General features: G+C 43.4%; 1 protein-coding gene across 1 annotated transcript; it reads right to left on the reverse strand.

Moving 5' to 3' along the window:
* Positions 1-11,515: 11,515 nt before the first annotated feature.
* On the reverse strand, positions 11,516-12,433 carry LOC115077606 (olfactory receptor 5B21-like). Its single transcript, XM_029579904.1, has one exon. The coding sequence runs from the start codon at positions 12,431-12,433 to the stop codon at positions 11,516-11,518; it is 918 nt and encodes a 305-aa protein (XP_029435764.1).

Genomic DNA, 12,433 nt, shown 5'->3' on the forward strand with positions numbered 1-12,433 from the left:
CAATTCTAGGGATGTGAATCGTGTCCTCGATCGTCTTAACGATCAATTTCGGCTGGGAGGGGGAGGGAATCGTATTGTTGCCGTTTGGGGGGGTAAAATATCGTGAAAAATCGTTAAAAATCGTTAAAAATCGAAAAATCAAAAAATCGAAAAACCGGCACATTAAAACCCCCTAAAACCCACCCCCGACCCATTAAATTAAATCCCCCACCCTCCCGAACCCCCCCCAAATAACTTAAATAACCTGCGGGTCGTTAAAAATCGAAAAATCGAAAAACCGGCACATTAAAACCCCCTAAAACCCACCCCCGACCCTTTAAATTAAATCCCCCACCCAAATAACTTAAATAACCTGCGGGTCCAGCGGCGGTCCGGAACGGCAGCGGTCCGGAACGGGCTCCTGCTCCTGAATCTTGTCGTCTTCAGCCGGCGCCATTTTCCAAAATGGCGCCGAAAAATGGCGGCGGCCATAGACGAAAAAGATTGGACGGCAGGAGGTCCTTCCGGACCCCCGCTGGACTTTTGGCAAGTCTCGTGGGGGTCAGGAGGCCCCCCACAAGCTGGCCAAAAGTTCCTGGAGGTCCAGCGGGGGTCAGGGAGCGATTTCCCGCCGCGAATCGTTTTCGTACGGAAAATGGCGCCGGCAGGAGATCGACTGCAGGAGGTCGTTCAGCGAGGCGCCGGAACCCTCGCTGAACGACCTCCTGCAGTCGATCTCCTGCCGGCGCCATTTTCCGTACGAAAACGATTCGCGGCGGGAAATCGCTCCCTGACCCCCGCTGGACCTCCAGGAACTTTTGGCCAGCTTGTGGGGGGCCTCCTGACCCCCACGAGACTTGCCAAAAGTCCAGCGGGGGTCCGGAAGGACCTCCTGCCGTCCAATCTTTTTCGTCTATGGCCGCCGCCATTTTTCGGCGCCATTTTGGAAAATGGCGCCGGCTGAAGACGACAAGATTCAGGAGCAGGAGCCCGTTCCGGACCGCTGCCGTTCCGGACCGCCGCTGGACCCGCAGGTTATTTAAGTTATTGGGGGGGGGTTCGGGAGGGTGGGGGATTTAATTTAAAGGGTCGGGGGTGGGTTTTAGGGGGTTTTAGTGTGCCGGCTCACGATTCTAACGATTTATAACGATAAATCGTTAGAATCTGTATTGTATTGTGTTCCATAACGGTTTAAGACGATATTAAAATTATCGGACGATAATTTTAATCGTCCTAAAACGATTCACATCCCTACACAATTCAGTACTCACACTGAACTGCTTTATTGGATAGAACCCACTGGATTTCTCAGATACTGTGCATTTATCTAAGTGATTTGAGTTTGTTGACTTGTTTTTATTTTTTTACACCTATGGTGGAGTTTACACATAGGTATAAACATTGTTGCATATACTTTATCCACTGAATGCTTGTGGCCCAGACATTTTGGCTGTATGGGGCCTCAAAATTCCTGATGGTGGCCCTGTCCCCTGCCCTGCTCTCTGTACCACATTATTATGCAGCCTGCTCATGCTTACTCAGTTAGTTATAAGCATATTCAATAATCACTACTTTCCTGAATCATTTTCTGTCATTATCAAACCTTTCTTCTTCTAGATCTTCAGCTCCTAATGGAGGTTCCTGCCATACTCTGTACCAACTGATTATTTGTATATTTTATTCAGTTTACCTGCTGTAATCTCTGCTCTGCACACTGATGGATTATTCTAAATGGTAAAGAGTAAAGCAGGAATCAAATTTTCCTGCCAATGTGGGAGAGACTACGATTAAATGTAGAAGGCCCAAGAAACATGTTGGTATTTTTTTAAAAATCCCCTATAGGAGGGATCTGTGATGTGATGGGGATTATCATTGATTACTTATCAGTGCATGAGATTGGGGACAACCTCAATCCCCTCAAAATTGCACCTTAATGTCCATCCTGTCCAGATGTGAATTTATTTGTGAAAATAGTTGGTCAAAGGTCACTTAACTTCTTTTCTCAGCAGCTCCTCATTTGGTCAAGAAGAGATAGAGTATCCTGTTCAAAAATACTCAAAAAAATTCACTACATTCAAAACACAACTTATACTGTATATGTGTATGATGTAGAATCTCATTCAGAATATAATTCCCAGATATTTAATCTTGGGTAACATCAAGGGCCTGTCTCTTCCACATTTTCTCCTGAAAACACAGAATAGGAGAAAAGGGTATTAGCCCACAGCACAAAATGCAGGTTGAATATATAAGCCTCCTTTTCATTCATTGCCTTTCTGGCATCCAGGGATTGGAGCCATCTGTGACATCACCGACTTCTCCAATTATTAGAAGGGGAAGAAGGAAGTGATGTCATTTCTCTTCCTTTCAGTCTCAAGGTGGAAGTCACTGCTACTGTCTGATCTTAGGCAAGGGTGTTAAGCGTTAAATCAGCTTCACGGTGCTGCCTCATGAACACAAAGGTACCACACCAAATTTAGCAGAAACAAATTTAAGTTTATTCTTGCATATCAAAAAGCAATCCTGGTACCTCTGGGAGAGATGGAGTCACAGGTCTCTCTGTTAGAGACGTACCTGTGTCTCCCCGTATGTCTCCCCGTATGTCAGTGAGTGCTGGCTTTTTATAGGTGAAATATACAACGATCCCTAATAGGAATCCATGAATGGGAGTATCACATATCACGTGTCTTGTGACAAACCAAGATAAATTACATCTAAGTTTCCCTGTTTCTCCTCCCAACTTGAGGCCCAATTAAGGCCCAGTTGAGGCCCATGTGCCTGCTGCTCACTGTCAATCTTCTGTTAGTTCTTTGTCCTGTCAATCTTTCATCCTCAGGGGGAATTGGAGAACTCCAGTATCACTGGGCCCCAGAAGTCGAGACAGAATCCTGTGAGAAAGTAATGTCGTCCATATGCTCCGTGTGACCTCATGACTCTCCATCATATTTGAACAGCTCCAAATGCAGTCCAGATGTCTCCCAGAGTCTCTCCAAGCTAAGGTCTATTTGAGGTTCTCATGGCCAGAATTTCAAATACCCAGACTCCTTTGTGGCTTGGCCTAAGCCAGAATATCTGTGCTGATTTCAAATTTCAGGCACACATATATCAAGGGCTGACTCTTTTTGGAGGGCGTTAAAGATGTCAGGCCAGTAGTTACTCATGGGACAAGAGTGTCAGTCATTTGCTAGCTAGTGCAAGGAGCAATTAATGGCAGCTAATAGCTACGACTATTTATCATTTTTAAAGTGGAACCAGACATACACAGAGCTGTACGAACACACATAAAAGACAGTTCCTGCTCCATGGAGCTTACAATCTAGTCAGGACAAACATACATAATAAACAAGAATCTAATGAACTTAATCACTTTCTCAGAGGAACAAAAGGATGCTAGACATTACATCTCTCATGGATCTTGTCTGTCACCATCAAATTTTCATCTATATTTTCAGTTCTTGAGGGAAGGGTCCTACCAGACATGTTCTCTACCTGTTTGTTGTTTGTATACCTTATATAATTTACCTATTGTATTCTCCCCTGTGCATACTGATGGCTCTTTAAAAAGTGTAACTAGAACACAACTGTTTCCCATTAGTGTGAAAGAGGACAAAATTAGTTATAGAAGATCTAAGAAAAGCAGTTGATAGAAAAGGTCCTTCTATAGGAGGGAGAATACAACATATCATAGAGGATTCATTAATTACTTAATGCAATGACTGAGGGGTTCAGAGGACAACCTCACATAGCCCCAAGATGTCCGCCTGGTGTCCAACCTGTCCAGATGTGGTTTTATAAAAGAAAGAAGTTGGTCATTAAACTGCTTTCAGTGTCCTGCTCCTCACCTTTGGGGCATCCATTTTAACAAGAAGAAAAATATAATATAACAATGTAATATAACATAATCAGCATTTTTCATGAAAACAAATCTTGTTCTTTGTTGTTTTTCTCCTGCTAAATTTTCTTTTTTTTTCTTGATTTTTTTTAAATGTTTTTTCTCTCCTTCTTTGGGCCTATGATTAAATAGCTTGGATGACTTGGAAATTATGAGATCCTATCTCACCTTGGGCAGTTCAGTGGGAAAGCATGTTTTTAAATAAATGAAATTATTGCATACATAGTTATGTCCATAGTTAGGATGGAATGATGTATTAATCTGAGTATTTATGAATTGGCTGGTGCACAGTATGCTTTGCCGATATGTTATATTATGTTATATAAACCAATAATGAACAGTAATGAACAGTATAAGGAACAGTATAATGAACAGTATAGCACTAAAAATTGTAGGATCCTTGTAGAGATAATATAAATCACAACTTAATCAATGAGAAATATTTCCAGATACTTTATTTACTTTATTCAAGGATGCTGTAGATCTCGGTCCCCCGACACAGACCGTGTTTTGCCACAAGGGCTGCGTTGGGAGGGACTGAAGGCCAAAGCTAGCCACACAGCATCAGTGAAGTATTCAAACAGCGACAAGTATCAGCAACTAGAGATACTAAGTGGGCTAAGTAGCCTGGATCAAACAGAAACACAAGGGACTCAGTTCCCCAAGGACAAGCACAATGTAAGTTGAATCATATAGTTTATAGCATATACACTTATAAAGCTAAGCGTAGGGTACACCGATTAAGAAATAGCAGCAGAACGCCATCCAGTAAACAGGTCTGGGGCATCCAACATGGAGGCAGTCTAATGGGTGTTTGAACACTTCACTGATGCTGGGTTATTAGCTTTGGGCTTCAGTGGTGAAATACAGTCTGTGTTGGGGGACCAAGGTATACAGCGTCCTTGAATAAAGTATCTGGAAATATTAAGTTGTAATTCATACTACCTCTACAAGGATCCTACAATTTTTAGTGCTATGCTATTTATATATGGTTTGTTGCCAGTGGTTATACCGATCATCTCCTTCACTTTGTTTTTTTCTATATTATTTATTTATTTTATTTATTTAAAACTTTTTTATACCGACATTCATTTTCATATCACATCGGTTTACAATTAACAAGGTAAAAAAGAAAAAGATTTAGAAGAAGAAAATAAAAAAGTTACATGTAACAGGGGGATGAAGGAACAAGTTGGGTGGAGTAGAGGAAAAAGCAGGGTCCAGTGGACTTAAGGAATGCAGTTAAATAAGAGATTGGAGTAAAACAAAAACTATGTACAGTTGAGTATAACCAATATGAATAGCTTAGGTTTCTAGATTCTTTGGTAGGGGGGAAGGGATTGGGTGAGAAGAGGACTGTTGGGAAAGCAAGGGGTGAGAGCAATACTTATGTATAGGCTGACTTGAATAACCAAGTTTTTAGGTTTTTTTTAAGGTTTTTGTACACTGTTCGTGGCGAAGATCAGGTGGCATAGAGTTCCATAGAGTTGGTCCTGCAATGGAAAACACATGTTCCTTGGTGGAGGTGAGATGGGTGAGTTTGTGGGAGGGAGTGAATAGGGATCCTTTTTAGGCAGCTCTGGTGGGTCTGTTGGAGGTATGGTATTGCAAGGAGTCATTGAGCCAATATATACTCTGATTGTGTAGTGTTTTGTGGATAGTTGTAAGTGTTTTGTGGAGTATTCTAGAGGGTATCGGGAGCCAATGTAGATCTCTGAGGATTGGTATAATTTGATCTGTTCTGTGGGAATTGGTAAGGATTCTAGCGGATGCATTTTGCAGAATTTGGAGAGGTTTGATGGAAATGGCACGGAGGCCTAAGAGGAGAGTGTTGCAGTAGTCAATTTTGCTAAATATTGTGGCTTGTAGGATGGTCCGGAAGTCATTGTGATGGAGGAGGGGTCTTAGTTTTTTAAGGACCTGCAATTTGTAGAAGCAGTCCTTGGTGGTGTTATTGATAAATTTGTTTAAGTTCAGATGGCTGTCAAGAATGACCCCTAAATCTCTGATGTGCTGTGGAAAAGGGGAGGGGGTTGTGGTGACTGGGGGAGATAAGAAGTAGCTCTGTTTTTGTAGTGTTTAGGGCAAGGTTAAGGTTAGTTAAGAGGCGGTTGATGAAGGTAAGGCGGTTGTCCCAGGTCTTAAGGGCTTTTGGAAGGGTTTCAGTGATGGGGATGAGTATTTGGATGTCATCTGCATAGATGTAGTGTGTTAGACCGAGGTCAGCAAGGAGTTGGCAAAGGGGTAGTAAGTAGACATTAAAGGGAGTGGGGGATAGTGAGAAACCTTGGGGAACCCCTCGGGTTAGGTTGATGAGGTTAGATTCTTGGCTGCCAATTTTGATCTTATAGTGCCTGTTACTAAGGAAGGATTTAAACAAGCTGAGGGCCATTCCGGAGAAGCCTATTTCAGCAAGGCAATCAATTAGTATGATGTGGTTGACTGTGTTATATTGCATGGATGTTCCTCAGACAACCATTGCAAAGGAAAAATCTTTATTCACAAGAAAACTAGAATAAAAAGCCCTCCACTGTTGTTCCTTTTTTTTAATTTATCCTTTATTTGCATTTTAATTACAAATCAAATACATTTAATAACTGAATGGAAAATAGAGGTATATGTACAAAAAATGAAGAAAAGAAAGAAAAAGGATACATAACCAATAATATATTTGAATAAACAGTATATTTGAAAGAAAGCACAGACATGGAGGTTCACAAAAGAGGACTCCTGTGTCAAACCTTACACCAACAAATAAGATAAATAAATAGTATGAATAAATAAAAAGCTATACCTTTTATACTTTTAGTATAAGTTGTCCTCTGTTGCGTGCCTTGTCAGCGCCCAGGCCACGCAAGGGCCTGCTCACCTCTATGGCTCCTCTGCAGGTCCCGGGTCAGCCTCCCCAGTAGCAGCTGTGAGCTCCTCCAGGCCTCGGCATCCATTGGCGGCGGTCACTGGGCCTTCCACTGCACATCAGGCCTCATGCCGGAGTTCAGCGACTTCTGTGGCGTTGACAACATCCCTACGCGTACGTGCACGAACGCCCGGCCTCTTGTAGGGTCAGGGGCGGGTCCTAGCTCCTCAGCGCACCCTGATTGAAGGAACAACTTAAGGAAGTCGCTATCTGCACTTCCTTGCCTTGGCAATCGGGTTGGCATTGTATTGTGTACTAGATTGTCTCTGCATTCTAAGCTTTGTTCCAGTCTTGTTCCAGGATCCTACTGTTCCAGCCTTGTTCCTGCATCCTACTGTTCCAGTGTCCCACTGTTCCTGTGTCTGTCTGTTCATCTCTCAGGTAGTACCTTTGGACTGTCTTTCTGGTACTGACCTCGGCCTGTTCCTTGACATCTCTGTCTGCTGCCTGCCTCCTGACCTCTGCCTGCCTTGTGACCTCATCTGACCTCCGAAAGCTGACTTCTGCCTTATTGACTACTCCTCAGACTGACTCCCAGATTCTGACCTCTGCCTGATGGACCACGCCTCCTGATTCTGGCTCTGTCCCTAGCCTTGTCATCACCTACGCTGTTCTGGTCCTCCTTGCTCCATCAGACCTACAGCCTTGAGTCTGACCACTCTCCCCTGCTGTCTGTGGGCATGCATGTCTACTACCTCCCCAGGAGACATTGTGAGGCCCACCTAAGTCTAAGCATCCCGGGTCCCTACGGGCTCCACCCAAGGGGACCGCAGGCTTCCAGTGGTGAAGCTCATCCTAGTTTCTGTCTCCTCCAGTGCTACCCCCACAGGGGCAGGTGCTTCCTAGTCCCTACCAGGGAGCTGTTCTCCACTGCTCCAGGACAAGGGTTCATCCCCAGCATAACATCCTCATTTTGTTTGGTAACCCTCTACACACATAATTACCTGAATTCTACCCTGAATATATTTGTTGCATTAACTTTGGGTTAGTTTCTAGAGATGTGCCTTTGTTTTTTTCTGAATTGGAAAATTTCAACAAAATTGTCCAATTCGGCATGTTTTGGGGACCCCGAAAAATGACTGGGATTTTCCCATTTTTTCACGAAAATTCGTTTTTTGGATTAGTGCTCGCTAACAAAAACTAACAAAAAGTAACAAAAAATAACAAAATGTAAAGTTTTTTGTTAGCGTGCACTAATGGGGAGTTAGTGCGCATTAACTCAAAAAACGATTTTTCGCGAAAAAAAACCCCCGAACTGCAAAAAAATGACATTTTCAGCAGCGGCCAAAAAACGAAGAACAACACAAACACAAAAAACAATTCACATCTCTATAAATAGTTTCAGGGTTGAGTAAAATATTGCCTTTGTTGCCTAAATCTGTGAATGTTGTGTAGTTGTCTAGAATGAGCTGGGAGGGACTGGGGGTAAGTGTGTGAACAAATAAGGCTTTGGAGTATGTTTTCTCCCCCCTTGCACACTCCTCCCATATCTTTGATTTATTGTGGGAGCATAGTTCATTTTTAATCTTATATTCTGACCCTGCTCCCTGGCTGGAAAATATGTACAACTGGGGGCTGTATACATGTCATGACAGCCCACGGTTCCCTGCATTATCACTGTACTTACTTCCTAGTGCTGCCACTTTTTAACTGGCACCTCGGACAAGTTTGGGTCATATACCTAAGCTTTCCAAAACCATTTTATTGCAGACACAGGTGGTTGCTTTTTCTTTTCTGTTGTTAAATATGGTAGCGACTCCCTAGCAGCAGATGCTGGGCTGTGATCCAGAACTTTCCGTTAATATAGTTATTTGAATTTAGCTTTGGAATCACATTTTATGTTCCTGATGCTGATTCATTTTGAGCAGCAAAGTCTGTGGCTATCTGTTGTTCTGCCACGTTCTCTAGTAGCTCTCTCTACTCTCTGGAGTATATTTACAAAATGGTGTGCATGTAGATAACAGCATATACATGCATATTTGAAGCATATGTGTGAACCTCTAATTTACAATACTGCTCACATATATGTGCACATATATGTCTGAAAAAAGGGACAGAATAGGAGGTTTAGGGCAGGGCCAACACTTACACACGTAAGCTGCTTTTTTATAAGAAACTTATGTACATACATTTACCAATCTACTCATTTAATTCTACATCTACTATTTATCTGCCTTACATGACCTTAAATGCATTTACTGTTTAATACTGACTGGGTGGGAGGTCTGGGAGAACTGGGGGTGCTAAAGGTCTCAATGACCTGGGGAAGGCTTGGGTGAACTGATGGTCTAATTGGTAAACTGGGTAATTTTGCTGATGTGCGCATGTTTTAAATTTGGCTGACTTACAAGCAGAAACCAAGACTTACAAAAGTAAGTCCTACTTTACTTTCCCGCATAAAATGTTCACATGTATATCTTTAAAATTGGTAGGAAAAGTACATGCATTTAATGCATTGACATATATGGTTTCAATGTATTGCGTATATTCTCGTGTAAGCCTACATGTGCATGTCTGTTGCAGAGTAAAAAAAAATCCTATATTTAATAATATGCTTTTATGTGATACACATGGGTTATAAAATACAATGGTAAATATATCTATGTCCATATAATGCATATATGCCATGGTGTGTAATTATTTGAAAGTTATCCTCACTGTCTATTTGAAAAATAAAAATCCTTAGCTGTTCTGTTAGTCTTCCTATGTTTTCTTAGATCAGCTTAATTTACAGAACATTCCACGTCATTAAACAATTATCTTCTTCTCTGGACCTATAACATTTAAAGGGCTAATGAAATGAGACTGGGAGACACAGCATGAATAGGAGAAACAATTTAATGAAGGTGCAGGAAGTAATAAGATAAATACTCAGCTATATTAAAGAATGTCTGTACAGTGAGCATGAGAACTGTAAGGCCAAGACCAAATCAGTACTCAAACACGTTTCTATGTTTCTAAGAGAGCAGCTCCCATCATGACTAATTGCCTCACCTCCATAAGAACACAGACTAGGCCTTGGATTCCAGGTTTCTGGACAATTAGTCATTCTTAAAATTGTGACAATGACCTTTAAGTCACAGGAGTGATATAACAACACAATAATAAAGAGGAATAATGCCACAGTGGTCTGATGCTAAATTGGAGTGGGTGTAGGTCTTAGAATTCCCTTGCTTTATCAAGAGAGGTGATAAAGAAATGTTTCCCTCATGATTGGGTATGAATGGGCTGGGGTAGATTGGGTAAAATGACTGATCCCAGAGAGTTAGAAGTGATTCTCCTCAGGGAGGTCAGTTCTCATTCATGAGGGTCTTGTAGATCCAGCTCATTTCAGGATTACTATAAATAGATCCCGCTCTCATCTGAAGAGTTTCTATATTTCATTTGAATCTTTTCTTAGGTAAGATCTCTAACATTTTTCCTAAATGAGGACTAGAGTAGGTTCTTTCAACTGTTAAAAGTAGGGATGTGAATCGTGTCCTCGATCGTCTTAACGATCGATTTCGGCTGGGAGGGGGAGGGAATCGTATTGTTGCCGTTTGGGGGGGTAAAATATCGTGAAAAATCGTGAAAATCGTTAAAAAATCGAAAAATCGAAAAATCGAAAAACCGGCACATTAAAACCCCCTAAAACCCACCCCCGACCCTTTAAATTAAATCCCCCACCCCCAAATAACTTAAATAACCTGCGGGTCCAGCGGCGGTCCGGAACGGCAGCGGTCCGGAATGGGCTCCTGCTCCTGCATCTTGTCGTCTTCGGCCGGCGCCATTTTCCAAAATGGCGCCGAAAAATGGCGGCGGCCATAGACGAAAAAGATTGGACGGCAGGAGGTCCTTCCGGACCCCCGCTGGACTTTTGGCAAGTCTCGTGGGGGTCAGGAGGCCCCCCACAAGCTGGCCAAAAGTTCCTGGAGGTCCAGCGGGGGTCAGGGAGCGATTTCCCGCCGCGAATCGTTTTCGTACGGAAAATGGCGCCGGCCATACGCGTATGGCCGGCGCCATTTTCCATACGGAAAATGGCGCCGGCAGGAGATCGACTGCAGGAGGTCGTTCAGCGAGGGTTCCGGCGCCTCGCTGAACGACCTCCTGCAGTCGATCTCCTGCCGGCGCCATTTTCCGTACGAAAACGATTCGCGGCGGGAAATCGCTCCCTGACCCCCGCTGGACCTCCAGGAACTTTTGGCCAGCTTGTGGGGGGCCTCCTGACCCCCACGAGACTTGCCAAAAGTCCAGCGGGGGTCCGGAAGGACCTCCTGCCGTCCAATCTTTTTCGTCTATGGCCGCCGCCATTTTTCGGCGCCATTTTGGAAAATGGCGCCGGCCGAAGACGACAAGATGCAGGAGCAGGAGCCCGTTCCGGACCGCTGCCGTTCCGGACCGCCGCTGGACCCGCAGGTTATTTAAGTTATTTGGGGGGGGTTCGGGAGGGTGGGGGATTTAATTTAAAGGGTCGGGGGTGGGTTTTAGGGGGTTTTAGTGTGCCGGCTCACGATTCTAACGATTTATAACGATAAATCGTTAGAATCTGTATTGTATTGTGTTCCATAACGGTTTAAGACGATATTAAAATTATCGGACGATAATTTTAATCGTCCTAAAACGATTCACATCCCTAGTTAAAAGGAGGATCATCTCAAGCTCTATCTCTCTATGAATCCCCATTAGAAAGAGGAGTCTCATCCATCTGATAAATCTGCTGTGATTTCCACACCATATGGTCCCATGAGCTACCTCCCTATGACTTTGCTCAGTGCATTTTTCACTTCCTTGTTTCTCAGACTATAAATTATTGGGTTCAGCATGGGGGAGACAGTTGTATATACCAGAGACAGGATTTTACCCTGTTCCTGAGAGTATGCTGAGGTGGGTCTCAGGTACATGGAGAAGAGTGACAAATAATACATGGAGATGACAATGAGGTGGGAAGAACAGGTGGAGAAGGCTTTACGCTTTCCCTCTGCAGAGCGGATCCTCAGAATGGCTGAGATGATGTATGTGTAAGATGTAATAATCACAAGGAAGGCAGGCACTGACATCAATGCAGCTTCAACAAATAATACAGTTTCAGGGCCAGCTGTGTCATTGCAAGAAAGCTTTAACAGAGGAATGAGGTCACAGAAGAAATGTTCGATCACATTAGAGTCACAGAATAAAAGGTGGGTAACAGAAGCCAAGATTGCCCCAGAACTCAGAAAGCTGGTGATCCAACAGGTGGCCACCAGGAAGTTACAGACCCTTTGATTCATGATAAGTGCATAGTTTAAGGGATGGCAGACTGCCACATAGCGGTCATAAGCCATGGCAGTAAGCAGGAAGGCCTCAGCACTACCAGAGCTAATGAAGAAATATAACTGCAGTAGGCATCCAGCATAGGAAATGGTCTTATCCCCTGATAGGAGGATCCTCAGAAGTTTTGGGACAATGACTGAGGTGTAGCTGATGTCTGTGAATGAGAGATTACTAAGGAAGAAGTACATGGGGGTATGCAGGCGGGCGTCAGCACAGGTCAGTGTGATAATTACAAGGTTCCCCAGCAGGGTGATCAGGTAGATGAGAAGGAAGACCAGGAAGAGGGGAACCTGCAGCTGGGGATTATCAGAAAGTCCCAGAATAATGAATTCTGTCACCATCGTCATATTTTCCAT

Source organism: Rhinatrema bivittatum, chromosome 16 (genome assembly GCF_901001135.1).
Source record: "Rhinatrema bivittatum chromosome 16, aRhiBiv1.1, whole genome shotgun sequence".
NCBI lineage: Eukaryota > Metazoa > Chordata > Amphibia > Gymnophiona > Rhinatrematidae > Rhinatrema > Rhinatrema bivittatum.

Coding starts and splice junctions, on each gene's coding strand:
- LOC115077606 (XM_029579904.1), bottom strand. CDS start 12,433: ATGGAAAATATGACGATGGTGACAGAATTCATTATTCTGGGACTTTCT.